This window comes from Struthio camelus, chromosome 13 (assembly GCF_040807025.1).
Source record: "Struthio camelus isolate bStrCam1 chromosome 13, bStrCam1.hap1, whole genome shotgun sequence".
Taxonomy (NCBI): Eukaryota; Metazoa; Chordata; class Aves; order Struthioniformes; family Struthionidae; genus Struthio; species Struthio camelus.
This window is the reverse complement of record NC_090954.1, coordinates 17,955,503-17,975,042: the sequence shown is the minus strand read 5'-3', so window position 1 is coordinate 17,975,042 and position 19,540 is coordinate 17,955,503. Positions and strand designations below refer to the sequence as shown.

Here is a 19,540-nt window from a genome sequence, read left to right as displayed (position 1 = left end):
GGGTATCAATCTCTCGGGTACCTTCCTTTTAGTTGGATTTTTTTTTTTTTTGGAGAGGCAGAGGAGTCAGATAAATGACTTGATTTCTCATTACTCTAGAGTTGTAAATCACGACTATTACTGCGAGACAAGTGAAACTAAGCAGAGAATGACAACTCTGGCTTAGAGCAACACATTCAAAGATGGGTAGGGGAAAACGATATGTGATTTTAAGGATTTAAGAGAAAGTTTCATGACTGATGTGTCTTAATTAGCCTAATTAAAATGCAATACCATGTTTTTATTTAATAAATAATGATTAGAGATGAACTACCTGTTTCTACTTGAACTTTTTGTCAGGTTTAGTCATGCAATTTCGGTCGCAGGGAAATATCAAAAGATAAGAACCATGAACGAAGAGTTTCCTAATTAAAAAATCAGTCAATTTCAGTTGACTAATTGAAAAATATAAGCATTCCAGATCAGACACAAAGGGATCCTTAACAGCTGCAATACTTTAGGTCATTTTTGTGTGTGTGTGTTACGTACAGAGCCTAAAACGAAGCAGAGTAGTACTGTTTCTCTGTAGCTCATGTCAGAGCTTAAAACAACATCACCTACTTTTTCTAGGTAGGTGTAACTCCAGACTTTCCCATCTGCAAACATGCGTGATATGATTCGGCCTTGCTTATCTATATCTGTTCTTTCGCTCATAGCACCCCGCTGCAGCCCAGCCAGTCGTCCATTGAAGAAGTAAGACACGTTGACAGCAGCCAGGCCACTGCTGGGTAGCCAAAGGAAAGGACGTCCCAGTTGATCGTAAATTATCCTCAGTGTAAATTTGCGGTGATCGTCATAGATTTTTTCTGTGCGTATGTTCCGGTCGTAGTCGATGGACAGCAAGTTCCTTCCATGGACCTAGTGAAACGAAAGAAGGCCGTATTCAGTGACCAGCGAGCACTAAACCTATATGAATTTTCACAGTGAAAACAGTAAGCATAAAGGAGAACTAAATTTCCCCAAATGTTCAAAAACTGTAGGATGTCTTCATATTAACAGGCTTACACTTTCCACTTCTGGGTATTTCCAAAGATGTTACTTGGAGTGTTTTACTGGGATATTTCCCTTCTCCCTGCAACATGGGCTGGCTGTGGCCTTCAGACAGGGGCTCCCTTAGTGTCTGAAGGGACAGATACACTGCATACCTAGGTCTTAAAGAGCAGCCTGTTAACATTTAGCAGACAAATGATACTGCATGGAAGTAATTTTTCTACTTTTGACATCAGTAGGTCTTAGCCTTTTTCCCTACTATGACCCCAAGTACGATAGAAAAATGTATAATTTTTTATCTTTGTTCAGATTTAGCCACCTAAGTTCTGCAGTTGACACACCTTGCCTATGAATCCCTTCCATTAACATTTTCCTTATTTACTTTCCAAACATTTAGCAGATCCCTCAGCAACCCAGTCACATGGGATATATGTCTGATTTCTTCTGTTTAGAAGACCTGATAGTACAGGCTGGGAAATTTGGACAGCTAGTGTTTTGCATGATGTCCTTCACAAGAAGTGAGAAACAAAAGTTCTAAATAGTTAAGTAAAATGTTTTTTACTTTCTACTTTTTTCAGTTAAAATTTCCAAATCAAAGTACAGCATGAAGAGTTTTAATCCCACAGTTTTTTTTTTTTTAATATATTAGCAAAACAGAAAGAAAGGTGCATAAGATACGTAGAGGTTTCTAGTGAAAACACTACAATAAGAGATACATAAATATATTCACTGGAGGCTGAGCCACAGAATTCAGGCTTACGCTGTAATCTGATAAAGCTTCTTAAGCAATTTAATTGTAGACGCGTCATTAATAAAGGAGAAGCCTTCAAATTAGATATCATTTGACAGCAATGACTACTTTAAAAGAATTCATCGGTTTCTGGGAATTTGTTCTTCAGCTTATATTTTATAGTAGCTTTGATTAAGCAACGTTTTCTCTTATCCAAAATTAAACTGCACATCAAACAATATGTAAATTAATCCTGAGCCTTTCTCGAGGACATAAAAGTTATTTGGAGATATTTTCACTGGCAGGGTATACCCAATTCCCATCCCATCCTACTCTGTCGGAATTCAGTTATACAGAAAGCAATTTAAAAATTAATGCAATTTTGTGTTTGTAAAGAAATAATTATTTTAAATTATCGCTCATTATCCTTATCCTAATCTTTTCCATTAATAAAACTTAGCTCTTTAAAATAGTTTTCATTTCCTCAGTGGGCAATCATTATAAAAAGCTCTTTCTGTAGGTTTTCCCCAAGGTTTTACATAGGAAACTTTTCTCTTGATTGAAAAAAAAGATAGAGTATTTTCTAAAAATATCTTGGCAACATAACTCATGTTCTGCTATCCTATTTTAATGGGAATACAGCTATGGAAGCCAAACTCAACACCAGCACTTTCACAACTGGTTATTTTTGTTTTGTACACGCAAACTCAGTCCTGATGACAGAGACATACCAAAACCCTGTCCTTCACAGAGGTCTGGGGAAAGCAGGAGAGAGCTTTAACTACTCAAAAACAGTTAGCCATAAGTTTAAAATAAAAGATTAGTCTGAAAGATCCTGATTTCTTAAGGACAGGCAGATTTTCTCAAAAAGATTGAGAAGCAACATTTAAAAACTTTGTTTTTAAAAACTTGTACAGCTTCGTAAAGCTGTTGGGCTTCTTTGGGTTTCTTCCCCCCACCACAGTAACTAGTCTGCACGCAGGAAAGTCTGACTCCAGGTGTCCTCCTTTTTTCTCAAAAGCTTTATTAAGGTTATTAATTTTTTTGCCACAGAGTACTAAAGTACTAGTTTTCTGAAATGATGACCCAGAAGAGCGATGCACACACATAAACATTACTTGGAGAATAAAGGAGCACCTGCTTGGATAATTCAGTACCTTCATTTTCATTTGTAAAATAAGTAAAACCACAGAGTGTAATTGCAGTGTCATATTAATTATATAGAAACCCAAACAAAATGACTAACTCCCACTCTTCTTGGGAACACTAATAACACTATTACGAATATCATGACTGAAGATTATCTAGCACGCTATTTCGCCTTTGTTCTGCTACCTATGTCTGCATCTGTTTTTCCCTTTTGCTGTCACCCAACAAGTCACAAGGGGGAAGAGCCCCTCTACGCATCGGTTCAAGGGTCTTGCAAAAGAAATCACTTAAGTGATGTTGCAGTGCACCAAATAAATCTTCAGTATGGAATTTTTGTCAAGAATGTATATGAAAATATTAGCAAGGCACTGAACCTGCTACTCATAAAATAGCAGCGGACAGTAAGTAGGTTAACGTAAAGACGAAGTACAGGTCCTCCTTCCTAGGCATAACGAAGGCCACCCAGGCACGCTCTACACCTACAGTCGAAACGTGCCCCCCACAGCACAGACAGGCGTAAAGGTGCGGGCGAAGCACCGGTACCTGCTGCCGGGAGAAGAGGAGTTCGGGCTTCACCCCGACAAGGGTTCACCGCTGTCATACCAGGCACGCTGCGTAAGCGCAAACCTACTACAAACTTATCCTGCTGTGCCTTTTCTTAGGCTGGTGCGCCTTGGCGCGTGACACTCGCAGGGAGAGAAGGTCCCCGCTTAAGGCTGGGAGACTCCTGCTTGGGCGCCTGTGACTTCTCGCTGTACATGGTAAAAAGCCCCAAGGACTGACTGCGCCGTCTCACCTGGGACGAGGGGCTGCACTCGCTCTCTGCTTCGCGTTCAGCGCTGCCCATACTTACAAGTGACCCCAAGAAGGAAAATCAACAGCGCGTACTTGTAAGACGCAACTCCCATGTAATAACGGTACCTTTCGCTAACGCTTGATCCCGAATCTGGGATTCGGCCAAGAGCTCCGCATGCTTCCGCACAGGCCTTCAGGAAGCTGCGCTGGTCCTGCAGGAGCCCTGCCCGACACGTGCCCCAGCTGCCAGGGCCTACCCTGCCTGCCACCTGCGCCCTCCCAATTTGCCAGCGCGGTGGCTCTATTTCATTCACTAAACAATTCATAAAGATGCATTAGAATAAATGAGATGCAAATAAATTCTACGCTTTCTCCCTCATTTTCAAATTTCATTTTCAGTCCACTCAACCTGCTATAATCTCATAGCGATTTTCATTTAAAAGAGCTAAATGGATATGTGATTATTGTTACAGGAGCTAACACCAGACAATTAAATGTTGAGGTGCTGCTAGATAAAGCAGTGTTTTGATTTGCATAAACATGATGCAAGGAAATCCATCTCAGGCAAGGTTTCAGCTCTGAGACGTTTAACTCCAGCTGATTACCACAAATACTTCTATTAAGTTTTCAGTATTGAGGGTGAGGATTACAGGAATTTTATTTTAGGGTCCCATTTATTTTTATTTTGAACACCTAGTCAAAATGCAGAGCTGATGTATTTTCTACTTACAATCAACTTCTGCAGGTCAACACATCAAAAATCAATTACACAGCCGTGAAATTTAGTCATTAAGGATTAGCTGCTAATCTCATTCAATTTTTTTGTCTAACCTTGCCCCTCACACCAATAGGTGCATACTACTCGGAGGATTTGGGAGAATAAGGAAAGACTATTGTTAATTCAGTGCTGTAAATTAGATGTTAAGCAACAGGCAAATACGAAAATTTAACACCCTATCTGATTATTTTTTGTAAATTACCTAGTAGTTGATTACTTACATTGCATTTAATATGATCATCTTGAATATAAAAAGCTTTAGCCCACGTCCAAGGATGTTGAGAGAATTACTGAAAGAACCAGGACTCAGATCAGCCCGACAGACTTTTTCTGCCCAGCCTGCCAGAGCCCTTCCCCATCTGTGCATACTGAAGCAACCAGCGAAAGGGGTGAAAAACAGGATAATAAGCACTGAAAGGCATTAATCTGGACCCAGCTGATCTTCAGTTTGGCAAGGGATGGACTACGTGACCTGGGAGTTTTTCTTATCCTATGAGTATGACTTTATAATTATGGCAATTGCTTTGCAGTCGTGTTTTTTGGGACACGTGTTTTTTTTAAGGCCTGCCTCACTGAAATGCAGGGGGAACGAGAGGAAGTAGAACGTAACCGTTGACGCTGTAATTGTGTTTGCTTCACAGGATTAACTGCGGTAAGCATGCCACAGATGTCTTTTAAAAGATGAGTGGTCAGTTTTGTTTTCTTTTGTTCTCTCTGCCACCTTCGTAACCAGAGGGACTTACAGGAATCTCAGTATTTTTACCAATCTCTTTTAACACACTTCTTGTAATAAAACTGCTATAGCTGGTGGCAGCAGATGATTCCACGTACTTAACCGGCCTCCCAAATAAAGAGAAGATTGTCGCACCAAAGAAAACCCCGGAGTTGCATGCTTTCAAGAAGTAAGAATAGAAGAGACACGTCCTTCAAAACGGCAAGTTGTCTGCACACACGAGAAAAGATCATTATTGCTATGGCAGATTCTACTTACCCTGAGCTTTCTTCCAAACACAGTCACTTTGCCTTTAATCTGTTCTTTTCTCAGACGCCATTCAATGGAGTTTAAACCATTTTCCATTGGTAGAGAAATATTACACCGTCCTATGGTGGGAGTTACAGTCCCAGCCAGGACATGAGGTTCACTGTGAAAGCTAATACTCATGCCATTGGCATACATCACTCTCAAAGTACCATTATTACAGAGCTGGTAGCTGTTCCTCACTTGATCTACAGCAATAACGAAAAGAAAATAATTTAGCTACTCCAGTCATAAAGAAAACATATAGCTTAATTCGATTGATTTTTTATTGCACTCCTGTTGATGTTAAATGAAGTCAGCCTGCAATTACCACTTACGTGGTGCTATGGTGGAAATTACAGATGGTACTGATTCATGTAAAGAACAGTAGTGCAACAGTGAGCCTGCAGGGAGATACTACGTTCACTCCAGGAGATACTACGTTCACTCCATTATGTTTTGCCTGTAGTCTTAATCGTAAATCAAAATGTACACTGATATATTTCAACTGTGTAATTTATTTCTAATCTGAACAAAATCTCCTGAAAACTGAACTGCTGGATAAACAACAAACCATTAAACTCTAGGTTAAAAAAAAGGACTGTTGGCTTCTTTTTGAGTGTGAACAGGTAACCCCTCTTCTTTTTCTGTCTCTGTTTAAAACCTGCCTCCCAGCAGATGCATGGATCAGAACTATAGTTTAGCCTCAAATCCTCATGGTGGGAGGCTCCAACAATACCAGCTAGCAGCCACAGTCCTTTCCTTGGATGTCGTTCTTCACTCTACCACAAAAGAGCCGTACTAGCCGATCACACACCTGGCCTTTGTGCTTTCTGATAAAAGTTACAAAAATAGACCAGTACTTTTATGGCCGTGCAATTCTCCAGCTGTTTGACACAGCCAAGTCCATCCTCAGACGATCTGGATGGAGCACTACAGCGTGCAGCTGTCACCAAAGCATCAATATTTGTCTGGCAAAAGGATAGCATCTGCATAATTAATCATCTGGTATTAGAGAAATAGAGTCTTTGTAACCAGACACGTCATGGTATAATAGTCTATAAACGTTGACATTTATATCAGGAGGAGACTATTGTTCACTGATGATATTCTTCTTCCAGTGGCATTATATCTTAATTAAAAAATAACCACATCATTCACCAAATTCCTTGCAATCTATCTTTGATAACTGTGGCTGTTTCCACTGCATCAGACACAACGCTTGGGCTGTGTTGGAAAGCTCTGCACAAACGTTTAACCATTTTGTTGCTCATCTCTTCTGCCATACTCAGGCTATAACAATGTTCTCTGATGTGCTAATTGTGGCAGAAGATCATCCACTGCACTGTTTGTTTTACATTTTACTCAAATGGTTAGTGTATAAATTTGGAAGATTTCATTTCTAATTGTAAGAGAAGGCTACCTGAGCCTCTTTATCCACTAGGATTTTACATTGATAGCCCACATTTATCAATCATACTGTATCTTTGTGACAGTGAAGTCAGACCTGATTCTGCACTGAAGTGCAGAGAAACGTGTAAGTGGGTAAAGTGAACCTGACACAAGAGGCAACAGCAGAACTAAGTTACATCAGCAGATAACGACCGTTCATATCTGACACAAAGTACGATTTTGAAATATGTCTTACCTGTCCTGAAGACCTGTCATTCTAAGAGTCAGTTTTATGGGAGTTTTTCTTGCAAATCTTATACTTTTTTCCCCCAGCTCATAACTGTACTAATGAGAGGAATCTTTCGAGAATTACTTTTGCAAATTATGTGTGTGGTTGGGAGATGCGCTGAGAAGTGCACTTTGGTACCTTGAACAACTGTATAGGAAGCCTCCACAGAGGAGAGATTTGTGATGACCGTGACATCGTCATCCCGATTAGAGTTCTCAATGTCGATGGTAATAGACTTTTCCATTTCTCGATGAAGGCTAGTTACCACTCCAGTGGGACGTGTTACATTGGTCAGTCGCCCTTCATGATCATAGCTAATAGAAAAGTTAGTGAGAGCAAAAAAGCATGAGGATAAATATATATTCATTTTTCTACTCAATGTATTAATTATGCACCACATTTTTGCAAAAAACCCCAAATGAAACAGATTTTCAAGAACATCCCGGCCATACCTATTCCTCTGTTGCTGAAAAGAGGGTAGATGAGGACAAAATAATAATTTTCAGAGATCCTGATCTCAGCTATACCAGTGTAAATCCAGGCTAGCTCCTTTCTGAATCAATGAAGTTGTTAATGGATATACAGAGTGGTATTTGGTTCAGCCAGTTACAATTAGTAAACCGATCTGTATTTTAGAAGTTGCATTTCACTCTAAGGAAGTTGAATCATAACAGTACCACAACAGACAATTGTATACACTGCACATTTGCAAATGTGTACTCAGTGGAAACTACTAAGTACGGCTTTAAGTGATATGCCAAGGACTAAATCTGCCACAAGACATTAAAAAAGACATCAGCCTGAGAAGCTAACAACTTCATTTTGGTCTCATCTACGGTATTGCCCTATATTTTGGGTCAATCTTTTGCTCATAAAGATGAATGACGACAAGTTAAAGCACAGGACAAGCTGGTGTTGCATGAAAGGCAGCAGTCAGCACTCAAAATATACCTTAGCAGATGAACTTAGTGCTCCAGAGGCACAAAAATAAAAATTATTTTAAAAAGGCTGTTCATGAGTTTACGGAATCTCAGAGCAGCTGTTAGGTTTATTCAGAGGTTTAAAGTTGGGAGGGGGGGAACGCTGACTGAAATCAATGATACTTTCTCCGTTTCCTTTCGTAGCCTGTGTTTCTGCAGACATACATGCTAGAGAAGCAATCTCATGGATCTTGAGGACAAGAAATAGGGACCTGAAACACAAAATCGGTGTTCCACTCCGACACTCCAGGTGCTGCAGTTCTCTCCTCGTGCAAGAGTTTCCCACCCAGCCACTACCAAAGCGCATGCACTTCTACGTAGCAGAGTGGCGAGAAAAAAGTTTGATGCAGATTTTAAGGGAAAGGATTAGGAAGAGACTGAAACCGACGGGCCATCCTTAGAATGTGGAAATCCAGCAAAAGGGAAGCCTGCAAGAGAACCGGTCAGTCCATTGAACCGCCTGAGTGTAACAGAAAAGTAGTATCACGAAGCTAGATGATTTCCTTGCAAGTCTCTGTTTAGCTCCAAAGGTGAGAATAAACTTAGTGCTTTCAATATGGCTTTTAACAAACAAAAGTTAAGAAACCTCAAAGCGTGACTGCATAGCGTATCTCCAGAATTAATATACAAAACAGGCTCCTCAGTTAATACAAATAGAAAACATGCCATTACAGATAGTTGCAGCCATTTGACTGAATTTTGGGAAGGAAGGAAGGAAAAAACAATCACCTGTGGACCAAAAAGTCTTACCAGAACCAACAGAAGTACTAGGCACATAAGTGAATCAATTAAAGAAAGCACCATGGGGCCAACAGGGACCAATGACATGTTGTATCATCCATTTAAGCAGTTTAGGATCAAATAAAGATCAAGTGGCACGTTTTTTCTTAACGCAAGTCACACATTTCTGCCCATTAGAACTTATTAAGAATTTTTGGATAATATCAACAAGATACTGACTGAAAGATAGTATCTTGATGTAAATTGTGAATGGGTTTTGTCTACAGAAAGGTCTTCACCAAAAGTATTGAAAACTACCGACAAAGCACAGATGAAGGAAGAACTTGGTTCAACCAAATGTCCATCTAGAAAGGAAAAGCAAAGGCACAAAAAACGGACACTTTCCACAATCTAAAAGATTAACAATGGGATATGCCCTCAGATTCTGTATGTGGACTATTTTTATGTTTAGTGATTATTAGGGGAATGAAGAGAATACTTAGGTGCCAAATATTACAGAAGAGACAATGTTATTTAGGACAAAACTAGAAAAGTCTGTAAGTGACTTCAGAGTGACCACACAGAGCTCAGTGAACATTCAGAATAACGGCAGGTGAAATTCCCCATTAGCAAGCATATGTTAGGTAATGCAAATGAGACAGAGTAATTTAAACTACTCATTCACATTGCTCTTTTTGTAATTAACTCAGGAAAAAGTCCTGGGGATTGCTGTGGGCTACTCACTGAAAATATCTGCTTGAACTGCAAAGGCAGTATAAAAAGTAAATATAGATTAGGATGTATGGAGACTGGAACAAAAAAAAAAAAGAAGATATTCTAAAACCATTTCTATAGATCAGTGTTTTGCCACCACCACGGAGCGTGCTTCCCAGTGCCGGTCACACTATTTGGAAATGGAAACGGCAGATATTAAAAAGGTTTATAGCCAACTGATGGACATGCTCAAAGTGATACATACACAAATGCTCTCCATAAAGATCCGCAGACCATTTAGTTTACGAGCTAAAGATATAAAAAAAACACTACTTAAATGATATATTCACATGCAATACTGATATATAACAAAGGCATTTCTTTCTTAAGCCACTGCATCAATAAAATCCTATTTTTAAAAACCTTTAAAGGCAAAAATTTTAAAATAAATAAAACAGAATATACTTATGTACTACATAACTTAGAATTGACATATTCTTGAGGTGTTTTTTGAACTTACATATTCTTGAGAGCAAGGGCTTAGTAGAATACAAAAAATTGAATTTATCTGAATAATAAGAAAATGAAAGTTATATAGGAACTAAATGGATACGTTATACACCTTTCTTCTTCATGACATGAACCTAAGTCTAATTGAATAAAAAAAAAAAAAAAGGTTCCAGTGAAAAATATACTGCAACTGATCAGTCTGGGACTTCTTGTACCTTCTTCTGAAGCAGCTACTACCTATCACAGTCTAAGACAGAGCATTAGGCTAGATGAATCAGATTTGATAAGACAATCTTTGTATCTTTAAAAGAGGGGGATTTTGGATACACTGCGATTACAGAGCTTTCCTTACTGACTTCATTAACAAAATAACCTTGAGGTTTCATCGCAGGTTCTTCCTACTGTGTTGTTCAAGAGGCGGGAAAGAAAATGGAAGATGGGCGAGCTTCACCTACGGCAGCACACCAGACAACTGACACAACAGGCACTGCAGGAGACTGAGGAGCTCACAGACTAACACACATTTTTTGAAGGCGGGCAACCAACATCAACAGGTGAATTTGTTAAGCTGTAAACCTGAAGAAAGAGGTAGCATCCAAACCTCAGCCAAGACATCCAGCACATGCGCTCATCTAGGATTCTTACCGTAACAAAATTACAAGTGGGGAGAGGGTGAATGGATCCTTTATTAATCGCAGTATCTTAAACATCGGTAGCTCCCTGTGCCCACTAACAAGTTTCTAACTTATTGCTTGATTGCAACCCAATCTGACAGAGTGGGTAAAGATTTCAAGGATGGCAGTTTGCGCTACAGACCTGTGTAATATAAGGCACCTGGGCTCTGCAAGGACATTGCACCTGTTGCCTGATCTGCACTCTGGAGAGGGTGCCTCCAGCCTGGTGGTCCGAGGCGAGCAGCTTGGAGCCAGCAGGGCCAGCGCTGCCCCTCGCGTGCTGGCCTGCCCCACAAAGGCACGTCGGGGACGCCACAGACACCGTCCCGCAACTGAGACGTGTTTGGACATTTGTTTGCAAGCTTCTCAGGTAGCCACCAGTATCGGAACAACCGGGCATCCCTTCAGCAGGCTCATGACAGACACCGTGGGATGTTGTCCCATGCCCAATATTACAGCACCTCTATATCTTATGCAATCTTCACGGCTGGCAAAGCGGCCTTTGGGGTTTGAAATGCTACTGCTCGCCAGCCTGCCCGTGGGATTAGCCTGGACAGGTTCATATTCCGTACTGAAGAAAGGAGGAACGGCAGCTTTTTACCTAACACAGAGAACAGCAAGGTGCAGATCTACATACTTTTAAACATATTCTTATTCTCTCTCCCTTATGAAAACAAGCTGATTCGAGAAGAACACAGCAGCATTCTCTCAGGATGCTCCAAAGGCCAAGTGCAATACCTCTGAGGACCACTTCAAAGATCTGTTCTTCATGCCCCAAACTAAGCTTAATTTTCCCTGTGCGAGCCTGCTGTTAGCGGTTACATTATTTAGGAGGCTCGCCTACTCCTAGTATGAATGATGTGTGCATATACATATAAAGTACATACAGAAAGAGTGTGCATGCACATACACATATATATTATATTAAAATTGCTTGTGTATGTGCTTGTGTGTATATACACATGCATACATACATATACATCTATATACAATGTACAAATTTAATCCTGTGAGCATTTTCAGGATACAGTTTATGTAAAAGAGAGGTATATACCCAATAAGATAGCACTGCACTTCAAGGGTCTGTTTGATATAAGTGCACTGAAATAAAATTTTCAGAAGTGTTTCTAAACTTTAGCCTATACACTTTTTTTTTTTTTTTTACTACTTGGAAGAATATTGTTCTTTCTCAGTTCAGCTGCCATATCAACAATTTTGGGTAGTGCTTATCTCTGTATGAATGTATGAATTTAATGGCACAGAAAGCAGTTTTGTTGTCTGTACAAAGTCTCCTTGACTCAGTATTTCTTTCATCTTTAATTGATATTAACTTATAGCTACGAAAATAGAGTCATGATGAAGGCTGAATTTTCTCCTTGAAACTGCTTCAAAGAAGGAATATAAAACAGAAACCAGTATTGAGTGACTGTGATGGCAAGGTTCCTAAACTTGATTTAAATAATTCTCATCATCTTACTACCAAAAACCTTAACTGTGGGGGTACTTCGAAGGACAGAGCTTATTAAGGAGTTACTGGGAGTCAGCTACCTATGATCAGCTTAAAGGAGATGCCTCTATTTTTCTAACGTTTTGTAATGAGCATCTCCGGTGCGTACTGCCAACTTCCAACCCTCACATTGGGTTGTCCATGCACATATTGAGATACATATCTTCTTTTAACTCCTTTGTGAATGGCACTTAACAGTTTTTTTCTAACCTAGATAACAATCACCATGTATAGCTTATTTTATATACGCACTGTGACATTTTGGATTTAAAAAAAAATCTATATGCTGTCCTCTCACCTATGGGCTGTATGCTTTTGAGAATTCATGTACAAATCTAGGAGTCAGTAAGTTATCCCCACCACGTTATTAAATTTAGCAATTATCTAATGCAGTACCTCAATCTGTATTAATTGGACCTAGGTACGGTACTTAAAATCCACTGATAGGAGGCAAGGATTGCACATTTTTTCTTATTCGACTTTTGAAAAAAATCTGGTCAATATGTCAACACTATAAACACAATAAATTATATTTTGAGAGGCATCTCAGTAAGACATCACACCAGTTCCCCTCTACATTTACTTAGCAACTGCAGTACAATTTTTCTAATAAATCATGCCGACCTAGTACCTCACATGACTCTCGGCTACCAGTTATAACGGTTCTGTAATTTTTTAGATCCCTTTCTAATGTTTCATTGGTTTGAGGCAGGGTTTTAAATTATGGTACTATTTTAATTTTCTACAGTTAATAGCAGTTTATGAATCTTCAACTGTTGGGGGGAAAAAAAAAGGCCTACCTAAAAGGGCACGCACACCTCATCAGCAACAACGTGAGACTTCACCAGCATCGGGTGCAATGAACTCTAACTTGAGCTCTTAATCAGCAGGTAATACCTTCGGGCGTCCACACGACTGGATGATTTGTGTAATTAATGTGTGGTAAGGAAATAGCCGTGGTAAAATATTAAGGAGAAAAAAAATCCTGGTCCTTGCTCACTGCCTGTTTGAGAAAAGGCAGAGTGGTTCAATTCCCAGGGCCACGTTGGAGGCGGACCACGAGAGGGCACTGCTTTCCTTTCTAAGGAGCCCAAACACGCCGCGGAGGAAAATACTGCTGTACGATGGTAATTGAGTTATATTCCGGTCAGACTGAACACAGTTCCCTGTATTTCTGCATTAGTTATGTTTGCTTAAGAAAATAAGGAAGTGGTGGGCAAGATGAATGCATTAATAAACTAGAGATACATACGAATTGTTTTTATTCTGTAACCTTAAAAATAAGCCTACAGTTCAAAATGAAATATAAAGCCCTATTAATATTTTCTACGCAGTAGTTTGAGAAATGATATTCAGTAATCGTTAACTATTTCAAACAGAATATAATGGGCATCAGACTTGCCTGACTTAAAAGCCCCCCCAAAATTTTCATTATATCATTTAGCTTCTGTTAAAAAATTGTTTTGTCCATAGATGACGATAAGATTATTACGAATAGGATAACTACTAAAGAAAATTCAACTAATTTTTCTAGATTTTTAATCTACTTTTGAACTTCATCTCTGATAAGTTTCATTTAAAGAGGAAATTCCGCCTTTTAATCTATATTCCCATGAACATCAACGTGCTTTTGGGTTATCTACAAATTACGTATGTTACACTAGGGGTCTGACAGATAGCTAGGGAGCTAATTTCCTTACTTGGCTCAAGAACGAACAATCAGTAAAGTTAATCAACATTCTGTCAACCATGAGTAATATATGAGCCTGAACAGAAAGATTTATAATTTTGAGTTCCAAAAGAAACTGTAATATTAAGATTCCTAGACAGAGACAACTCAGCAGGAACCACAGACCACTCGTTGTGGTCTGATCTGGATTTGAATTATCTGCAGCCTTGCTGATAAGGGGGCCCCACCTGGTAACACAAATCCCAGCTTCTGGGCGCAGTACCAGTGCGCAAGCTGTCACGTTGGAGGCGGGTGAACTTCCTCACTGGCCTCGCACGGCAGGCTGGAATCTAGGTGGTTCAGTACCCACCTAAAGGACATGGCAAAACTGACGACATCGAGAAATCACTTCATCATTTCCAATATCATACTCGATCAAGATGTAAAGACCTTATTCAGCAGCAGTGAAAAGCCTACAGCAAATTTCAGCAGGATCAGAATAGGGCCTAGTCACTACTCTCTGAAAAATACATGTACGCTTAATATATCCAAAAACATTCTTACTCATAAAACGTCGTCCATCCCGTTTCATCACTCTTCGTTGCTAAGAGACCACTGTTTCCATTATACGTCATTAATCCAAGTTCCAGGGTCTGTGTCGAGACTAGCTTGAGTCCCCCGTTAGTGCCAATCGTCAGCGTGACAATCTGATTATCCGGCATCAGTAAATGGCGGGGCATGCCGCTGGTGTCCCGACGAACCTTCAGGGAGTTGCCGTTGTTGTCCATCACCTCCGTGACATCGTTATCGCTGCTGTAGGTGAAATTGTACAAGTACTCGCCGGTAACAAGGCTGAGAGTGTACTGGTGAATTCCGTCCGCATTGAAGACATACAGCTCCTGTTCTCCTGGAGATGCAGCTTCATATTGGTTAAAAGAATTAAGAACGGGCCTGTTTTTACTGACAGCCCTAATGCGGATATTTCCAAGATCAGCTATGTAGATGGTACCATCTGGGGCCACAGCTAAGGAGGATGGTGAATTTAAGATGGCATCAGTGGCATACCCATCATCACCAGAATAGCAATTACAGTTGACATCATTTTTGCAATCACAGTCTGAAGCTGCCCCTGCAAGAAGGCATATTTCTCCATTGGTAGTTACCTGGCGTAGCCGATTAATTTTTTTTTCATCTGTCTCACTGATGTAAAGAACTCCTGTGTGTGAGATGGCAATGGCACTGGCTGATTCAAGTGCAGAGTGAATAGCCAGTTTGCTAAGAGAGTAGTCTATACCAGGAACCTGGCAGTGCATGGGGCGTCCAGCAATAATGCTAACTTGATGATTTTCTGTGATCCGTAAAATAACATTGTTCTCTAGGACATAAAGTGAGTTGTCCATGGGATTGACAGCGAGATCAGTAGGCCACTCCAGCCGTACCTATGAGTTGCACAAATTATTACTGTAAAACTTACAACTGAAAAGTACACTTCTAGTGCTTAAAATTCCATGTGTAACAACAGCAAATTAGTGAGGGGGTTATCTGAGTAAATCATGAAACTTAAGTCATGAATTGCAACTGTTTCAAACAATGATTTTCTTTTCCGGAAACATTAAAGCTATGTGCAGTGGTAACTTTAGCTAATTGTGTTTCTGTGCAAAGAATGAATGCTACATTCTGGAATCTCTACAATAATTACAGAAAAACAGGCAATTAAGACAGTAACTCCCATTATCTCAACCTTATTTCTCTATAGCTGTGTAAATAACCTGTGTTAACCACAGTAAAAAGACGGTTCATTCATTTCAGTAATGAATCACATACGCTATTATCTTGTGCTGCATAAAGTATTTCTTGAGAGGCCAGGCAGTCATCCAAAATAGATGCCCATCTCTTCTAAGGCAGAGAAGAAAAAAAGGCAGTGAGAGTCTACCTGGGAGACATCCATGCTGGAATCACAGCTTAGAGGTCGAACGGCCGTTAGGTCATTGGAGCCCAGCAGCGTTGATATAATTCCGTTCTGATCCACTTTTCGAATCATAGTGGCATCAACAAAATACATGAGTCCATACTTATCCACTGCAATTCCTACAAGTGTGCAAAACAGGCATCAGTGAATACGGTTGGCTCCTAGCTTCAGGATAGGCTTTATCATGCTAAGTAAGTTTACAAGATGGTGATTTTTTTTTTCCTCCACTTCCCCCGTTCTTTCCTCCCTTCCAACTTGTAGCTCTGGCTTCCGAGCCCACGTCCTGGAGCCCTCCAAGTAGCTGTAGTTCTACCAAATAAATGGCACAAAGAAGATTTATCCTTTCAGCTTTAAAGAAAAAAATAAGAAAGGAAAAAAAAAAAACCATAGATCCCCAAAACATACCAAATAGCCAGCAGAATGCATCAGCTTATTTCTAGATTTAAACGCTCTATGATGTATTACATACACTCAAGAAAAAAAAGAAGCATCTCCTAAATTTTAATCTCACACAATTAAGGTCCTGCTTCCTGTATTTCAAGAATCTAATGAGAATGAAGACTTTTTATAATTCTTTTAAAACTTCTTTAACAATTTTGAAAATGTAAGAAGAGGAAGTTATATTCTTTCAGGATGTTTCTAAACTCTTTGACCTGTTGCTATAAGGAATATGGGAAGAACATCTGGTGTTTCTGATGGACAAGTGTTTCCAACCTAGAAAAAACAAAAAGATTCAACGGCTGTCAGAGCGGGAGTCCTTAGGGTGGAAAGGCGCAGACTGGAAGGACGATGAATTAGAGGAACAGGAGGACGCTGAGGCCTGTCGTTAAGGAGGGAAGGCTCTTTCTCACTTGCTTATGCTGCTTTAAATTGGTGCGCTGCCTTGTCCTTTTCCTGGGCTGAAAATCAAATACTGATCAAAGAATTTTGCCCTAAAAAGTTGCAGCAATCATTCTACTGGCCACTGAGATACACGTTATGCCCTAAAACAGACAAGCAGTTCTGGCCTGTTTATACTGCTTTCTATGTATAAACTGAAACTATTACCTAGATAGAGAGATAGGACCTTTCATTTTTTTTCACTTCTACTATATCTAATTATTTCTGACCATTGAAAGAAAAATCAAAGATGTTCGAACACATGGCAATACTCCTGATTACAATTAAGATGAAACAACGGAGAAAAACTTAAAAATAAATACATCCCCAAATCCTTACATCCTTTTCAAAATTCTCCACTAAAAATCAGAAACTGAAGAGGGGCACATACCCCTTTTTTATCATGTGAAGGAAAAGGGGAAACCGAGTAGGAGAATTAAAAACTCAGAAAAAGGCCACAGCAGGCACTTTTTTCTCTCCAAAGACTGTATATCAAACAGCCATTTGTTTCCCAGTTTACTTGTTTGCTTTTCGGAGTGAGCAGTACCCTGCTAATTGCTGTTCTGTTCTCCTTTCGCAGCGTTCAGTGTTGGGGTAATAAAGTTTGCTTTAACTAAACAAAGCACGAACACTTGCCAATCCACTGCAATTAAAGCACAGAATAAAAATTACCAAGCAACTAGTGATTTAATTGCCAGATAATTATTTCTACATTCAGCCTAGCCTCATACAATCATTTTCTCCAGCTTCTTTTCCTTTACCTCGCGGGCTCATCAGGGTGGCGTCCACCGCCTTCCCTCCGTCTCCACAGCGGGCTTCGTCAAAGGGCAGACACTGCTCTCCAGTCCCCGCTACCACTTCTGAGTTACCGGCTAGGTCTTTTGTGCCAGTAAGGGATTTGACTTTGTATATCCGTCGGCTATTGGTGTCTGATACATACAGAGAGCCTGAAACAGGGTCCACGGCCAGATAGTACTTATGAGCAGGATTGTTGCTTTAGAGAAAAAAAAAAAAAGCATAAAACAAAAACAGCTGAGCAGGCTAAAAACTTGACAGGCTTTCAGAGCATAGATACGCATCAGACATACAGAGATCTGGACAGAAAGTCTGACACCCTCGTACAGAGGTGGGGTCCTGTTTGAGGACTTGATCTGATTAGGGACTGGTCAGCGTTTTCAGAGGGACTGTCATCTCACATCTCATTCTCCCAGCTACCCCAGGCGTTGCATAGTGAAGCCCAGTAAGCCAAAAAGACAGCACAGCAGTCTTCCCTCTTCATCTCTTTAGCCCTTCTTTAGATCTGCTCCAGGTCATTTCTCTTTTGCTTATGTCTACCTGTTGGCCTTTTTTTTTTTTTTTAATGTCCCTTGAAAGCAGAAATCGTAGGAATGAGATCAAAGAACCAGCTTCTGAGTTACTGATATTACACCACAAGATCCGTGAGGTCTTGTATAAGTAGGAGGCAGAAGCATAACAAATTTATTCCTAAAGCAAATTTGTTTTCATTCATTCTTATCAAGAATCTCATTTACGGTAGATGAAGTTGGTTATATAACTAACCAGAGAGACCCCAAATGTCTGACTTTAACTCCAAATCCTCTGTTACTGACAAACTGGTCCTCAGTTTGTGATTAGAATGGGTGCTCAGATGGAAAACTGCTTCTCTTATGAAACTCTATGTTTTTTGACAGCTTGTCACATTTTGTAAATCATCTGCAAATTGAGAAATGTCAATCTCAGTGATATATATACACTCACACACAGAGAACTGCAGTATACAAATATTTCTGAAATCTTGCCTGGCTAGTTTAGCTCAATTTAGTTGGATTTTAAGCATGGTCTGAATTTTCCAGCCATTCGAGCCTATGGGTGAACATAAATAAGGTCAATGGTGGCTTTAAAACATAGACAAATGAAGACAGGAAGAAAAATATGAAGATTATTACCAGTAATCACAGGTATTTGCCTCCAAATATCCACACTCCTAGTGTACTGTGGAAAAGGTACCCATCTCCAAGAGTGAGGATACACTGAGGTAAGTTATGACGGACATAATAAGCCACTTCTTGGTCAGACTCATTGCTGAAACTATAGAAGGGCACTTTTGGCAGATGGGCTAGCAGCAGCACAAAGACAACTGTTTATGTGGTCATGACCAGCTCTGGAGCAATGAGGAGGTCCAAAAATATCACTGTCTATAGTTATCTTCCTCTAGGCCACTCTTTGGCACGGCATGATTTTAGGTTGATAAAATTTTGCTCTAAAACCGCCCAAAGTGGAAAGGAGATTGGTTTGATCAAAATAGGCAGAGGCAATACCATCTGCTGAAGCCTCTAGGAGTGTAGAAATTCGAGATGGAAAAATACAAAAAAAATAAAAAATATTTGGCAGTTTTATTTCATGCATGGATCTCAAAGCACTTTATAAAGATGGGTATTATACCCATTTTACAGAGGAGGAAACTGAGGCACAGAGAGGTTAAGTGGTGTAGACGAGGCTATACAGTGAGACTAGTGACATGCTTGAGATTAGAGCACAATGTACTTATTTCCCAAGTTCCCTTCCTTAACTTCAACAGCAGCCTGCACCTTGTCTCTATACTCTCCTATCACATTCCTTCTCAGCCCTCTAAAACAAAGCTTAATCTTCTAGCTTTGCTACATACAAAAGTATTTTTCCTTTGCAGTATTTCTTCACTCTCTCAAATAGCTGACCCATACAGACACCTGCACATTTGT

General features: G+C 39.9%; 1 protein-coding gene across 4 annotated transcripts in view; it reads right to left on the bottom strand.

Moving 5' to 3' along the window:
- The window catches only part of TENM2 (teneurin transmembrane protein 2), a 692,618-nt gene that overhangs the window by 8,478 nt on the left and 664,600 nt on the right, over window positions 1–19,540 (bottom strand). For all 4 annotated transcript variants that reach the window (XM_068959701.1, XM_068959700.1, XM_068959703.1 and 1 more), the window contains 6 exons: window positions 17,564–17,796; window positions 15,888–16,042; window positions 14,519–15,393; window positions 7,319–7,494; window positions 5,473–5,708; window positions 601–897 (listed from right to left, as the gene is read on the bottom strand). In XM_068959701.1, coding sequence (XP_068815802.1) covers window positions 601–897; window positions 5,473–5,708; window positions 7,319–7,494; window positions 14,519–15,393; window positions 15,888–16,042; window positions 17,564–17,796 — 1,972 coding nt within the window. The remainder of the gene's footprint in view (window positions 1–600; window positions 898–5,472; window positions 5,709–7,318; window positions 7,495–14,518; window positions 15,394–15,887; window positions 16,043–17,563; window positions 17,797–19,540) is intronic.